The sequence below is a fragment of the Mesoplodon mirus genome, assembly GCF_964341445.2.
Source record: "Mesoplodon mirus genome assembly, chromosome: 3".
NCBI classification, from domain to species: domain Eukaryota; kingdom Metazoa; phylum Chordata; class Mammalia; order Artiodactyla; family Ziphiidae; genus Mesoplodon; species Mesoplodon mirus.
Window position 1 is genome coordinate 36,155,071 of NC_138978.1, and position 16,484 is coordinate 36,171,554.

General features: G+C 39.6%; 1 protein-coding gene across 4 annotated transcripts in view; it reads left to right on the forward strand.

Annotated features, from left to right (window-relative positions):
• The window catches only part of ZNF684 (zinc finger protein 684), a 32,636-nt gene extending 19,882 nt beyond the window's left edge, over nt 1-12,754 (forward strand). The window contains exons 1-5 of one of the 4 annotated variants that reach the window (XM_082613956.1): nt 1,648-1,767; nt 2,308-2,416; nt 6,029-6,155; nt 6,850-6,945; nt 11,323-12,754. In XM_082613956.1, coding sequence (XP_082470082.1) covers nt 2,414-2,416; nt 6,029-6,155; nt 6,850-6,945; nt 11,323-12,248 — 1,152 coding nt within the window. In that variant the 5' untranslated portion in view covers nt 1,648-1,767; nt 2,308-2,413 and the 3' untranslated portion in view covers nt 12,249-12,754. Of the gene's footprint in view, nt 1-1,647; nt 1,768-2,307; nt 2,417-6,028; nt 6,156-6,849; nt 6,946-11,322 lie in introns of those variants that run through there. The other 3 variants (XM_082613957.1, XM_082613960.1, XM_082613962.1) reach the window with 3 other exon arrangements.
• Nucleotides 12,755-16,484: the final 3,730 nt, after the last annotated feature.

A 16,484-nucleotide genomic window follows, 5' to 3' on the forward strand; every position in this document is an offset into this window, starting at 1 on the left:
CTGGCATGAGTTTGCAACTTCATTTCCTTCAGGTCTTTGCTCAAATATCTCCTAAGAGAGGCCTTCCTGGACTACTCTGTTTAAAACTGCAGCCCTCCACTACTGCCTGTCCCCTTTCATTGCACTATTTTTCTCCATAGCATTTATCAATATCTAATAAAATAGAACATTAGCTCCACAAGGCAGGCATTTTTGTCTGTTTTGCTCACTACTCCATACCCAAATCAATGTCTGGTATATAACAGGAACTCAGGCAAAATGTTTTTGTTGAATGAATATTAGATATATGCTTACGATAAGGCCTGACAGTATACACACATTAAAAAAAAAAAAGAAAAAAAAAGGGACTTCTCTGGTGGTCCAGTGCTTAAGAATCTGCCTTCTGGGCTTCCCTGGTGGCGCAGTGGTTGAGAGTCCGCCTGCCGATGCAGGAGACACGGGTTCGTGCCCGGTCCGGGAAGATCCCACATGCCGCGGAGCGGCTGGGCCCGTGAGCCATGGCTGCTGAGCCTGCGCGTCCGGAGCCTGTGCTCCGCAGCGGGAGAGGCCACAACAGTGAGAGGCCCGCGTACCACAAAAAAAAAAAAAAAAAAAAAGAATCTGCCTTCCAATGCAGGGGATGTGGGTTCGATCCCTGGTCAGGGGACTAAGATCCCACATGCCACGGGGCAACTAAGCCCATGCACCACAACTACTGAGCTTGTGGGCCACAACTAGAGAGAAGCCCAAATGCCGCAATGAAAGATCGCATGTGCCGCAACTAAGACCCTATGCAGCCATAAATAAATTAATAAATAATAAATAATTTTTTAAAAAAAGAGAGAGAGAGCTGGGGCTGCGGGGTGGAGGAGAAAGGTCTGAAGAAACCTATAAAAGAGAAATTGTCCCAAACCTCGTCTGGGAAAAGCGTTTTTGTTTTTTTTTTTTTGCATACTATAATTCATGACTTCCTTCTGGGAAAAAATGATCATTCCTGATAAGCAATTTCTAAATGACTTTAATGGAATTAAGACTTGTTATAGAAACTAGTTATCCACCCAACCTGATGCCTGTTAGATACACTGTCATTTTTATAGCTCTCCAACGATTATGTAACCCTTCTCTTTTCCTATATATACTCTTTTCCCTGAGTGAAACTTGAAATTGCCCTCTTGCTGTTCCCTTACACCTAGATTGTAATAAAGCTTTGAAACATACTCATAACTAAGCTGTCTGAAACTAAAAACCTTTTTAACAGGGATCTAATACATTAATTTACATAGTTTAGGTTTTAAAACTATTTACAGATGATATGTTATTACAGTGTTACTAAGTTTAATTCTTTTTAAAAATAAAAGAAGAAACTCTTCCTTTAAATAAATTACTGTTTTCTATTTACCACGTCTATATGGCATATGTTTTCTATATGCCACGTTTATATTAATCAGTAAAAATTACGTACACGTTTCCTTTCAATATGATTCTCCATGAAGCCCAAACAACATCAAACTAGAAATCTCCGCTAGATGAAGAGGAAATCCCTGAGGCCTTACGGATATAAAACTCCGGCCGCCTTATGGGAAATGTAGTCTCTGGTGGATTTCCTCAGAGAACCCTGGGGGGAGGGTGTGGGTGGGTCGCTACTTCCGCACACGCGCAGTGGGGACCTCAGGAAGTGTTTGCGTTCCTCCACGTGTTTCAGTACTGAACGCGGGTGAGCCAGCATGGCTTGAGGAGCAGGTGGAGAGCAGAGACCGGCTTCTCAGTTCATGTGAAGAAAGCAAAATTGTAGGTAACTCCTATGCGCGGGGGCATTTGGCTCAGAGGAAGCCGAGTAAGGGCTGGGCTCCTTTCTGCCCAGGTCTGGCTGGGGCGTGGCGGGCCAGTCTGCGTTGCTGTGTTGTAGGTAGTGTGGACCGCGTAGGGAGCCTCCGCCTGTGCGTTGAACTGTAACTCATCTCATTCCACAAGATTTTTGACTCGCCGAAGGCAGTAAACCACTTCAAAGCGGCAGGGAAGAGAACCAATACAGCCAGTGCCAGACACTGTTAAGCACATTATTTTAAAGTATTGGCATTTGTTTATCACGATGACTTTGTAAGTGTACTCATCGTTTTACAGGGAGGTATGAAGCTGCTTCAAATCACACAACTAGTTAGTGGAGGAGCGAGTATTCAAACTCAGTGCCATTTTACCCAAATTTCATTATTTTTGCAACATAGTACTTTGCCTAAAACAAAGAGTTAGTTTGTATTCTTGAGGAGTGAATGCTAAATGAACTTCAACTTGTGATCATTGTTATTGAGAGAACTCTTGGTGTCTCTGCAGGAAGACTGTGTAATTGAACCTGAGGGTCCCTCTTGCGTATTCCTGCCTGTTTCAGTTTCCAGCGGCCCTGGTTAAAATCTACAAAAAGCCAACCTAGGGCCACAGGATGGTGAGTTTAAAGAATCGCGGCCCAACGTGAAGGTTCCTGTTGAAGGAGTGTTTGTTGCTTCTCCATCAGATTAACCCCGGGAAGAGGCTCTCCTGACCTGTGACTTTTTAACCCCATTTCAGTTGAGACAAGAATCAACTTCTGTCTCTACTATCCAGTGAGAGTAGGGCTTGACTCATGGCATTACATGTAGGTACCATCAAGGACTGTGTTTATGGAGGTGTCCCAAATGTTTGAGGAGAGAGGTGAGAATTACAGAAAATGAAGTATGGGTTTATGTGGTCAGGCTCCACAGGAAAATGAAACTCACTGGAGGAGAATGAGGGTATGGTCAAGGGAAAGAAGAATCAAGAGCTACTACAGAAGAAATTCTGCTTCTTTCCTAAACACATTTATTCATTCCCCTTCTCTCTTTCTCTCTCTCTCAGGCTCTCACAAACACACATTCACACCAGTGCGTTCCCTTCCTCATTGCTTCCTTCACAATTAAGCTGGCTCCTTACTATTTTAGTTGTCATATTTGCCCTTTGGGGTTATGCTGATTCCCTTTCTCCCCTTACCTAAATGCAGAACTAGTTTACAGGGTAATCACAGCCTCATGGTGCTAGGAGGACTTTTAGGAGTCTTCTGGTTCTGCTTCTTCATTTTAAGGAGATGGCAATTGAGTGCTAGAGTCCCACAGCTTGTTAGTGGCTGAGTCAGGCCTGAAATCCAGTCTTCAATTCCCAGACTGTTCTTTTTCCTGCATCACAGTTCAAAAGTTTTGCCACGGGTCTTACCTGGTGGTGCAGTGGTTAAGAATCCGCCTGCCAATACAGGGTACACGGGTTTGAGCCCTGGTCCGGGAAGATCCCACATGCCGTGGAGCAACTAAACCCATGCGCCACAACTACTGAAGCCTGTGCGCCTAGAGCCCGTGCTCTGCAACAAGAGAAGCCACCTCAATGAGAAGCCCGCGCACTGCAATGAAGAGTAGCCCCCACTTGCCACAACTAGAGAAAGCCCATGGGCAACAATGAAGACCTAGCGCAGCCAAAAATTAAAAAAATAAAAATAAAAAAAAGTTTTGCCGCACCGCAGCGGCATGCAGTATCTTAGTTCCCTGCCCAGGGATTGAACAGGTGCCCCCTGCAGTGGAAGCACGGAGTCTTAACCACTCGCCTGCCAGGGAAGTTCTCTGCATCACAGTTCAGTTGGGCCAAAGTTGCTTAATAAGTTTCTTTTGAAAACATGTAACAAGGAGTTTGAGTCATTCAGCAAATATTTGCTGAGTGTATGTTGTGGACCAAACACCATTCTGGTACTTGGTGTACCACAGTGAGCAAAACAGAATCTATGTTTTTCATGGAGGTAGAGAAACAAAAACCAAATAAACAGATACACAATCTGTCATTTGATAGTAGGTGCAATGGAGAAAAAGACAGAGTATGGGTGTACAGAGTGGTGGTGACCGAGAGGGAGGAAACTCTTTTATCTGAGGTTGTCAAGAAAAGCCTCACTGCTAAGTGACCTGTAAGCAGAGACCTGAAGGAATTTAGAGAGTGAGCTGTGCAGTATCTCGATTTTTCCCTGTGGGAGAACAGCCCAGGCAGAAGAGATGTGCAGAGATCCTGAGTAATCATCCTTGGTATTTTGGAGGAAGAGCAAGAAAGCTGAACGTCTGATCAGAGTGACTGTCGGAGGGTGCTTGAAGGATTGAGGTAGATGAGGTTAGAAGAGGTGGAACCAAGATGTTGTAGGGCATTACAGACCTTTGTTTAAATTTTACATGTATATTTTTAAACTATATATTTACATGTATATATATGTATATATTTGAAAAAATAATACATTATAAACATTTAGAAAGTACAAATATGTAAAAAAATAAAATAGAAGTTACATATGATTCTGCTGTCTTTACAACCCTAAATAGCAATTATTTACATTTTTGTAAATAGCTATTATTTATTTGCAGAGAACACCAAGCTTGTGTGTCTCTGTATCTGCGTGCATATTCTTTTAAAAGGGGAGGGGAGGATCATGTTATATATTTTAACGTACTTTTTTCACCTACAAATATAAATGGAACCTCTTTCCAAAGCAATATCTTTATACAGCATTTTTTTTAATCAACACTTTTAATGGACATTTAAGTTATCATCTTTTTTTTTAAATCAACACTCTATTAATGGACATTTAAGCTATTGTCTGTTTTCATATTATAAGCAATGATATAAAAACATTATTTTTCATCTTTCCCTTTCTCCCCTTTTTTATTTTTAAAAATAGTCACAGTCTTATTGAGTGCTTACCACATATTGTTCTGAGTGGTTTCCATGTATTCACTTATTTAATCCTTGTAAAAATCCTATGATGTGTGTACTATTATCGTCAGCATTTTGCAGATAAGAAAACTGAAGTATAGAGTAGTTAAGTGACTTTCTCAGGGTCATTGCTGCTAGTAAGTGGAGTAGCTGAATTTGAACTCGGTTGCCCGGCTCCAGAACTCAGGCTTTTAATTTTCATATCCATCAATTTTTATTTCTTTGGGATAAGTTTCTGGGAGAAAAGAAATCACTAGATCAGAAATTAACAATAAATTGTAATAGATCAATGGGCAGAAATATATACATCTACCCAAGAGAGACCATCCTTATCCAAGTTCTGTGATCATATCAGGATTAAAAGTGGACAAGTTGGTCTTTCTATAACATGGACTTCCCTGCTTGTTTGAAAGGTCATTCTTCCCCCAGTAGCTTTTTTTTGTAGCTGGCATATGGGTACTTATTTCTAGGCTAGAAAGGCAGGGGACTCCCCCTGTCTTGTTTTCGTAGATCAGTGTCCTTTCTCATGAGCCGCAGAAAGTGACCAACTTCCAGGCAAGATATCCATCCATCCATACGTCTATCCATCCATTTATTCATTCAAATTCCACTTTGCTTTCTGGTGAATTTGAAGTGACTTGTAAGACTCCATATATTAAAGTGGAAAAGTATTAATAGGTAAGAATATAAATGGGAAAAATATAGATTGAAATTTAAATTGAAGAAAAATTAGAAAATTGATATGGAGGCCATAGGGTCTGAACATGCTTTGTAATGTTGAGATGCAAATTTATGCTTAATCTTGGCAGTCATAAAAACAAGATACCCAATCGGTGAAGTTATTGGCCATGTCCTAGAGAGTAAGGTATAACAATTCCACAGATAAAAATTTTCCTGGCACTTATCGTGAAAGAAAAAAATTTGATGATTTGTCATAAATGAGTAGCCGTTTTCATATGACTGTTTTTCAGTGTCCCTTTGTATAAGCAGAATACATGAGGCCAAAACAATGCTCGGTGAACTTAGTATTATCTTATTCCTTCTCTTCCTCTCCCTCTCTCCATATATATGTATGTATACGTATGTATATATACATATGTGTGTATATGTATATAGTGGGACAGTTTTAATATGATTTTCTTCTATCACAAATTTTAATTCTAAATCAAGTACGTAGTTTTTAGTTATTCTAGGTAACTTACTGCAAACTCTGAACATATGAACATAATTAGAGGAATTGCTCTGAATCCTCTCCACGTGCCCCAGTGGTCCTCACTTCAGGTCGAAAATGAATATACTATTACAGGGATCAGTGACATTCCAGGATGTGGCCGTGGACTTCACCGTGGAGGAGTGGCAGCTGCTGGGATATGCTCAGAGGAAGCTGTATTGGGATGTGATGCTGGAGAACTTTAGAAACCTCATCTCAGTGGGTAAGGACAATTTCCCTGTGTAACTCAGGATATACTAATCGTACCCTTCCTTTAAGACTTGAGAAACCTGTGAACATTCTGAAGCATTAGTAAGTTTGACCCCGAATTTTAGTGGTCAAAGAATCTTTTTCTTTGTTTTTGCTATTTCTGTTTGTTTGTTTGTTTATTTATGGCCGTGTTGGGTGTTCTTTGCTGCATGCGGGCTTTCTGTTTCTCTAGTGTGGCGAGCAGGGGCTTCTCTTCGTTGTGGTGCGTGGGCTTCTCATTGCGGTGGCTTCTCTTGTTGCGGAGCACGGGCTCTAGGTGCGTGGGCTTCAGTAGTTGTGGCACATGGGCTTAGTAGTTATGACTGCGAGCTCTAGAGAGCAGGCTTGGTAGTTGTGGTGCACGGGCCTCGTTGCTCCTCGGCATGTGGGATCTTCCCGGACCAGGGCTCGAGCCCTTGTCCCCTGCGTTGGCAGGTGGATTCTTAACCACTGCGCCACCAGCTTAGTCCAGTCAAAGATTCATAATCCCCTTTGGGGATCAGGTAGTATGTTTAATGCTTCTGCCTCCCAAATGAAGAAGGGTCTTTTCTCTTCTAAAGTTTGTTATCTTCACAGGCCCTAAGACTCCAGGAGGCAAACCCGAATTGTGAGGTAGTCGTTTGTTCCTAGCACTTTGTCCCCAGTTCTGTGTTGTTTCCCTTGAACAGGGTGTCCAGTCACCAAAACAAAAGTGATCTTCAAGGTGGAACAAGGACAAGAGCCATGGATGGTGGAGGGAGAGAACCCACATTGGCACTCTCCAGGTGAGTCAGAGAAAGCAGGTAGATGGGAGTCTCTGGAACTGAGATCTCAGTTGGTGAGTGAGGGACAGTCACCTCTGAAATACTTTGTAGGAAGCACCTCTTAAAACCACACACCTTTGAAAGTGACTGGGTACACCTGACACAACATCCTCAGATCCCCAGATGACACCTCCACTTCCACTCTTCCACGTGGCTGCTCTTTCTGTTTCTCAGTTCTTGTGTGGGAGGATGTCCTTCCTCTCTGCTCTGGCTCCTCACGCTGCCTGTTCCATCGAAGTGCTTGTTGGTTCTCTTAGTTCCTAGAATCCTCATTCTTCTTCCCTCCTCAGCATGATGGCAGATCTGTCCATACATCTATTTCTAATAATGTAATCAGATTGTGTTTATTTGAGAAATAAGGAATGAGGTAAGAGTCCAAATTGTTACACTAATAAGGTTCTCCCTTGATGGAAGGCAATCTCAGAAACAGTGAAGAATTGCCTTCTCCTCCATTTTCCCTAACATTATTATATCAGTGGACTTAGCATTTGTAGGGTTTTGAGCAGTGATGATGTTGTTTTGGACATGGTGTGGCACCATAGTAACAGTAGTCAGAGTTAACTTTCTTAACCACACAGCATATAAAGGCAAAAGTTGGTAAAGCCTAGGAGTCTTATGGTTCAGATCCCCAGAAATAATGGAATCTGTATGTGTGGAAACCAAAATGTGAAATTTGAGTTAAAGAGTGTGGTGTCAGGGGCAAAGCAGAGTTTTGGAGGCTAGTATGTCTGGAAGGTTGAAAGAGGTTATAAAAAAATAGGATTATTTTTCAGGAAAAATTCTTATCAAGTAGTAGAAATAACTGATGATAGAAGCAAAAGAATTGACATCTGGTCTCTTTTCAGTGTTCTGCTGAGCCTCTGTGTTCCTGGGTATGTGTAGGCATTGGAGAATGAATCCTAGCAGAAGTGGAGTTGGAGAACTTTCTACAAATAGGCCTCAACTGTGGCTTGGGTGGCTAGAGAGGATATAGGAAAGTGCCTATAGGTAAAAGGGAGTTAATGGCTTGACAGTTCTTTGGTGGTTGTGTGCAGGATGAGGAAGGAGAAGAAGTGTGTGAAGGAGACTTGGGAGCATCCTAACAGGATAACTTAATTATTAGATGTTGTAGATTTTGACTCTGGTCAAATTTCCCCAACCCAGTCTAGCTCTTCTCATTTCTCAGAATGCCTTTATCTCCTTGTTCCCCTGGTTACTCTCCTCATTCATTCCTCTGAAATGGCTCTCCCCACTCTCAGAGCTACTCTGCATCCTTGTTAAGAGTCCTTTTTAACTTTCTTTGTCATTGTTATAACATTACTTTGTGCCTGTTTTACCATCTTTCACGGAATGGAAAGTCATATTTATAAATAGAAAAAGCTACTTGTTCTCATTATTGTTTTCCAGAAGCCTCCATTTCAGCAGTTTCTTCTTAATGCCCAGGGCAGGACAAATACAGATTTCTTTTTTGTTTTGTAGTCTAGAATGGGAGACCAGACCTGAAACCAGAGACTTTTTGCATGTGTTTGGTAAAAAAAAAAAGCATAATATGAAACTTACCCTCATTGGCAAACTTTTAAGTGTATAGTACAATATTGTTAACTGTATGCACGTTGGTGTACAGGGGATCTCTAGAACTTCCTCATCTTGCAGGACTGAAACTCTAAACCCATTGAACAACTCGCCATTTCCCACTCCTCCCTGCCCCTGGCAACCACTACTCTAGTTTCTGCTTATATAGGTTTGACTATTTAAAATACCTTATGTAAGTGCTATCATGCAGTTTTTGTCCTTCTGTGACTGGCTGATTTCACTTAGCCTAATGTCCTTGATGTTCATCCATGTTGTAGCACATGAAGGATTTCCTTCTTTTTTCTTTTTTCTTTTTTTTTGTGGTACGCGGGCTTCTCACTGTTGTGGCCTCTCCCATTGCGGAGCACAGGCTCCGGACGCGCAGGCTCAGCGGCCATGGCTCACGGGCCCAGCCGCTCCGCGGCATGTGGGATCTTCCCAGACCGGGGCACGAACCCGTGTCTCCTGCATCGGCAGGCGGACTCTCAACCACTGCACCACCAGGGAAGCCCTCCTTCTTTTTTAAAGTATGTATATACCATATTTCCTTTATCCATTCATCTGTCAGTGGACATTTAGATTGTTTTCAACTCTTGGCTATTGTGAATAATGCTGCAGTGAGCACAGGAGTGCTAATATCTCTAGGAAATCCTGTTTTCAATTCTTTTGATAAATACCCAGAAGTGGGATTGCTGGATCATATGGTGGTTCAATTTTTGATATTTTGAGGAAACTCCATACCATTTTACATGCATACCAACAGTACACCAGGGTTCTAATTTCTCCACATTCTTGCCAATACTTGTTATATTTTTTGTTTGTTTTTAAATAATGGACATCCTAACAGGTGTGAGGTGATATCTTATTGTGGTTTTGAATTGCAATTCCCTGATGATTAGTGATGTTGAGCATCTTTTCATATACCTGTTGACCATTTGTATGTCTCCTTTGGAGAAATGTCTATTAAAGTTCTTTGCCCATTTTTTTGCTATTGAGTTGTAAGGGTTCCTTATATATTTTGGATATTAACAACTTATCCAATATATGTTTTTAAAATATTTTTTCCCATTCTGTAGGTTGCCTTTTCACTCTATTAATTGTTTCCTTCTCTTGACGGAAACTTTTTAGTTTGCTGTAGGACCACTTGTCTATTTTTGCTCTTGTTGTCAGTGCTTTTGGTTCCCTGTCCAAGAAATCATTGTGAGCACCAATATTCTGAAGTTTTCCCCTATCTTTTCTTCTAGGAGTTTTATAGTTTCAGATCTTATGTTTAAGTCTTTAATACATTTTGAGTTGATTTTTGTGTGTGGTGTAAGATTGGAGTCCAATTTCACTCTTTTACATGTGGGTATCTGGTTTTCCCAGCACTATTTGTTGAAGAAACTATTCTTTCCCCATTGTGTTGTCTTGGCACACTTCTTGAAGACCATATATGCGTGGGCTTATTTCTGGGATCTCTGTTCTTTTCCGTTGGTCTATATGTCTGTCTTTATGCCAGTACCGTAAAGTACAGTTTTGATTACTGTAATTTTGTGATGTGATTTCAAGACAGGAAATGTGAGACCTGTTGCTTTGTTCTTACTCAAGATTGCTTCGGCTCTTGGGAGTCCTTCGTGGTTCCATACGAGTTTTAGAATTGCTTTTTCCTTTTTTTTTTTAGTTAATTAATTTATTTTTAAATTTATTTTTGGCTGCATTGGGTCTTTGTTGCTGTGCGAGCCCAGACAAGGGCTCAAACCCTTGTCCCCTGCATTGGCAAGTGAATTCTTCTTTTTTATATATATATAAATTTATTTATTTTATTGATTGATTTTTGGCTGCGTTGGGTCTTCATTGCTGTGCACGGGCTTTCTCTAGTTGCAGCAAGCGGGGGCTACTCTTCGTTGTGGTGCGCGGGCTTCTTATTGGGGTGTCTCCTCTTGTTGCAGAGCATGGGCTCTAGGCGCGTGGGCTTCAGTAGTTGTGGCACACGGGCTCATTAGTTGTGGCTCGTGGGCTCCAGAGTGCAGGCTCAGTAATTGTGGCACACAGGCTTAGTTGCTCTGCAGCATGTGGGATCTTCCCAGACCAGGGCTTGAACCTGTGTCCCCTGCATTGGGAGGCGGATTCTTAACCATTGTGCCACCAGGGAAGTCCCGGCAGGAGGATTCTTAACCATTGCACCACCAGGGAAGGCCCCTAGAATTGCTTTTTCAAATTCTGCAAAAAATTCCACTGGGATTGCACTTAATCTGTAGATACATTTGGGTACATTTGGGACATTTTAACAGTAGTCCATGAACACAGAAAATGGAAAATGTCTTTCTATTTATTTGTGTTTTCTTTAATCTCTTTCAGAAGTGTTCTGTAGTTGTCAGTGTACAGGTCTTTCATCTCCTTTATTTTATTCTTTTTGATGCTATTGTAAATGGATTGTTTTCTTAATTTCCTTTTCAGATTGTTTGCTTTTAGGGTATAGAAAGACAACTGATTTTTTTATGTTGATTTTGTATCCTACAACTTTGGTGAATTTGTTAGTTCTAAGAGTTTTTTCATGGAATCTTTAGGGTTTTCTGAATACAAGATCATGTCATCAATGAACAGAGATTCTTTTACTTCTTCCTTCCCCGTTTGGATGTTTTTGTTTCTTTTTCTTACCTAATTGGTCTAGCTAGGATTTTAGTACTATGTTGACTAGAAGTGGTCAGAATTGGCATCCTTGCCCGAAAACATAGACTTTAAAAATTTCTTTCTATTACATGATATTGGAAGGAGTAACTGAGAATGTTTCATTTTACTCCTTTTTAGAAGTTATCTGCTTACTTGATGATGAGCTAGAGGGACAGGAAGGAGAAGGAAGCAAAGACAGTTTTTTGAACCAAGGTATGTTCACCTTCAAGAAAACACTGACCAACGAGACAGTCCAAAATTGTAATCTGAATATAAATTTTATTTCTTCAAGACAAAAACAGCATAAATGTGAATCAAATGGAAAGTGTTTGCAACCTAACTTATACTTTCTTAGTTATAATAAAAGTTATATCAGAGAAAACTCTTACGAATACAAGGAATGTGGAAAAGCCTTCAAAAACAAGTTGTGTCTTATTAGACATGAAAGAAAGCACAGAAGGAAAAAAACCTTTGGGTGCAGTGAATGTGGGAAAACCTTCCAAAAGAAGTCTCATCTCATTAGACATGAAAAAGAGCATACAAGGAAAAAAAAAACCTTTGAATGCAGTGACTGTGGGAAAGCCTTTAACAGTAAGGGACACCTTGCAGCTCATCAAAAAATTCATAGTGGAGAGAGACCCTTTGTGTGCAGTGATTGTGGGAAAGCTTTTACGCATAAAGCACAACTCGTGGTCCATCAGAGACTCCACACTGGAGAGAAGCCTTATGAATGCGGTCAATGCGGAAAATCATTCACCTGGAACTCCTCCTTTACTCAGCATGTGAAATCACACACACCTGAGAACTCATTTGAATGTAAGGAGTGTGGGAAAAGCTTCAAGTACGGTTCATCCCTTTATAAACACTCCAGAATCCATACAGGCGAGAAACCATACCAATGCAGAGAATGTGGCAAAGCCTTTGCAGACTCATCAGTGTTGGTCATGCATCAGAGGATTCATACAGGCGAGAAACCCCACGGGTGCACTGAATGTGGCAAAGCCTTCATCAAGAGATCACATCTCCTTAAACATTACTCAACTCACAGCAGAGCAACAAAATAAATGCAACACATGTGGGGAATCTTTTAACTGGAAAATACATCTTATTCTCCATCAAAGAAGTCATAAAAACAAGGGAGCTTTGTAAATGTGGGAAAACTTAAAATTAGCCTTTTATTGAAGCAGCAAAGAATTCATCATGAGAAAAACCCTATCAGTTGAATAAATGTGGAAAAGCATGTTCTGAAATTCATGTTCTATAAGTGATATTACTAATTTTATTGAAAAGATTACAGAATATTTTGAGCTACAGACAACTTTACAGTAAAACTGAGGAAGTTGTGAAAAATTGAATAATTAAGGCATCAGACTCACTATAATTGCATGTGTACACTGCCCCTGATTTATGATTTTTACACAATTTATACAAATGTCTGCATTGCTTAAGAAATTTGTATAACCGTGGGTTTGAAATACATGCTATGCACATTATACAAAATTTTATCTGTTATAACGATGGTTGCATAACATTGTGAATGTACTTAATGCCAGTGAATTGTACACTTAAAAATGGTTTAGATACTACATTTTATGTTCTGTATATTTTACTACAATAAAAAATATATAAATAAAACTTAAACCCCTTCTAAAATTATATCTATTAAGATCTCTGGTAAATACCATCATTGTCTCTTCAAAGCCTAAAATCACCATATCCAGAATTGCCAAATATAAATGAAATAATATGGTTTATTATGTAGGATGAAAGTCAGTGCTGTGAACTTGATCTCTAACCATTTTGTGGCACTTATGAATAGTTACGGCAGTTGTTACTGAGCCTTCTTGAGCCTCCTCTTAAATAATCGTCAGGGACAGTTATGAAGTCTTCTGCTCTGCTCAGCTGAGGACATTGTGTAATATGTTTTCTTCTCTCTGCAAAACGTGCGTGTGTGTGTGTGTGTGTGTATGTGCGTGTGTGTATTTAATCCTGATTAACCGGACACTGAAGAAAGAAAACAGCTGTGTTCTGTATTACTCTAAGCACTTAGTACAGGGAAAGAGGCATTTCTCCAGATAAATAGTCATAAATAAAAGCCATCCTATTTTACTGCAGCAGCTACATAAGTAGGAGTGAACCTAAAGCAGTATAAAACTGGGGTACTTAGTTTAGAAAAATTAGATGTCATAATACTTTGTGAGACTTCTGGAAGGAAATTATTAAAATCAATATTATTGATTAAAATAAAATTAAATTGTCTATATTATTATTAAAATCAATTATTACCTTTTTGTTTAGGAAATCAATTCAGAGATATCTCAGGCTTGTTTGGAAATTTCCAGGTGACTACCATAGGTATCATATCAAGCTATATTGAAAAGTGTTTCTGCTTCCTTGAACTTCTTAGCAACTCTTTTATAATTTGACATTACATAAATTCTGTGTATTCCCTTTAAAGACACATGAACTCACAATGATTTAAGTGAAAAGTCTGTATTTCACTTTAAGTGTTGCTTGCTAATATGAGTCTTTAAGCCCTTCAGACTTGGTTGAAGGTTAGGTACTGCATTGAGCTTGAATCTATATTCACAAAATCAGGTTTTCTCTTGTAAGCATAAGTTTTGGGATTATGTGTGTGAACTTGGAATTGTTTTCCCTCATTAACATTTTTGCAGGGTGATGATGACAAAGACGTGAATGAGAGTGATTTTCTGAATATCCATCAAATCTAAGTGAAGCCTTGTCTTACAGAGTTTTCATTATGAGACTGTATGCTAATTAAACTTAGGTAGTCACACCAAATCACTTGGCAACCCACAGAAGTATATATGTAAATTAATTATAAACTCAGGGATCTTTTTTCAATTTTGACTGCCTTTTCTCTCACTTCCCTTTAAAGCCGTCACTTTGCCTTATTTAACATTTTCTCTTCCCCTCCTAGCTCTTTCTCAGCTCCTGACTTTAGCAGTAATATTAGTATCTGAGCAACTATAAAGTTTAAGACAGCAAGAAGACAGAAACCCTTGGAGGGTGGGGACTGTCTCATAGCTGCTAGAGTGAGTATTTGGTATTATGATCTGAGCTCTGAATTAAACTATTTGTTCCCTTTTTTTTTTTACATCTTTATTGGAGTATAATTGCTTAACAATGCTGTGTTAGTTTCTGCTTTATAACAAAATGAATCACTTATACATATACATATGTTCCCATATCCCCTCCCTCTTGCATCTCCCTCCCACCCTCCCTATCCCACCCCTCCAGGTGGTCACAAAGCACCTAGCTGATCTCCCTGTGCTATGCGGCTGCTTCCCACTAGCTATCTACCTTACGTTTGGTAGTGTATATATGTCCATGCCTCTCTTTCACTTTGTCACAGCTTACCCTTCCCCCTCCCCATATCCTCAAGTCCATTCTCTAGTAGGTCTGTGTCTTTATTCCTGTCTTACGCCTATGTTCTTCAAGACATTTTTTCCCTTAAATTCCATATATGTGTGTCAGCATACAGTATTTGTCTTTCTCTTTCTGACTTACTTCACTCTGCATGACAGACTCTAGGTCCATCCACCTCATTACAAAGAGCTCAATTTCGTTTCTTTTTATGGCTGAGTAATATTCCATTGTATATATGTGCCACATCTTCTTTATCCATTCATCTGTTGATGGACACTTAGGTTGCTTCCATGTCCTGGCTATTGTAAATACAGCTGCAATGAACATTGTGGTACATGACTCTTTTTGAATTATGGTTTTCTCAGGGTATATGCCCAGTAGTGGTATTGCTGGGTCATATGGTAGTTCTATTTTTAGTTTTTTAAGGAACCTCCATACTGCTCTCCATAGTGGCTGTACCAATTCACATTCCCACCAGCAGTGCAAGAGTGTTCCCTTTTTTCCACACCCTCTCCAGCATTTATTGTTTCTAGATTTTTTGATGATGGCCATTCTGACTGGTGTGAGATGATATCTCATTGTAGTTTTGATTTGCATTTCTCTAATGATTAAAGATGTTGAGCATCCTTTCATGTGTTTGTTGGCAGTCTGTATATCTTCTGTGGATAAATGTCTATTTAGGTCTTCTGCCCATTTTTGGATTGGGTTGTTTGTTTTTTTGTTATTGAGCTGCATGAGCTGCTTATAAATTTTGGAGATTAATCCTTTGCAAATATTGCTTCATTTGCAAATATTTTCTCCCATTCTAAAGGTTGTCTTTTGGTCTTGTTTATAGTTTCCTTTGCTGTGCAAAAGCTTTTAAGTGTCATTAGGTCCCATGTGTTTATTTTTGTCTTTATTTCCATTTCTCTAGGAGGTGGGTCAAAAAGGATCTTGCTGTGATTTATGTCATAGAGTGTTCTGCCTATGTTTTCCTCTAAGAGTTTGATAGTTTCTGGCCTTATATTTAGGTCTTTAATCCATTTTGAGCTTATTTTAGTGTATGGTGTTAGGGAGTGATCTAATTTCATACTTTTACATGTCTCTGTCCAGTTTTCCCAGCACCACTTATTGAAGAGACTGTCCTTTCTCCACTGTACATTCCTGCCTCCTTTATCAAAGATAAGGTGACCATATGTGCGTGGGTTTATCTCTGGGCTTTCTATTCTGTTCCATTGATCTATCTTTCTGTTTTTGGGCCAGTACCATACTGTCTTGATTACTGTAGCTTTGTAGTATAGTCTGGAGTCAGGGAGCCTGATTCCTCCAGCTCCATTTTTCGTTCTCAAGATTGCTTTGGCTATTCGGGGTCTTTTGTGTTTCCATACAAATTGTGAGATTTTTTGTTCTAGTACTGTGAAAAATGCCAGTGGTAGTTTGATAGGGATTGCATTGAATCTGTAGATTGCTTTGGGTAGTAGAGTCATTTTCACAATGTTGATTCTTCCAATCCAAGAACATGGTATATCTCTCCATCTATTTGTATCATCTTTAATTTCTTTCATCAGTGTCTTATAATTTTCTGCATACAGGTCTTTTGTCTCCTTAGGTAGGTTTATTCCTAGATATTTTATTCTTTTTGTTGCAATGGTAAATGGGAGTGTTTTCTTGATTTCACTTTCAGATTTTTCATCATTAGTATATAGGAATGCCAGAGATTTCTGTGCATTAATTTTGTATCCTGCTACTTTACCAAATTCATTGATTAGCTCTAGTAGTTTTCTGGTAGCATCTTTAGGATTCTCTATATATAGTATCATGTCATCTGCAAACAGTGACACCTTTACTTCTTCTTTTCCAATTTGGATTCCTTTTATTTCCTCTTCTTCTCTGATTGCTGTGGCTAAAACTTCCAAAACTATGTTGAATAA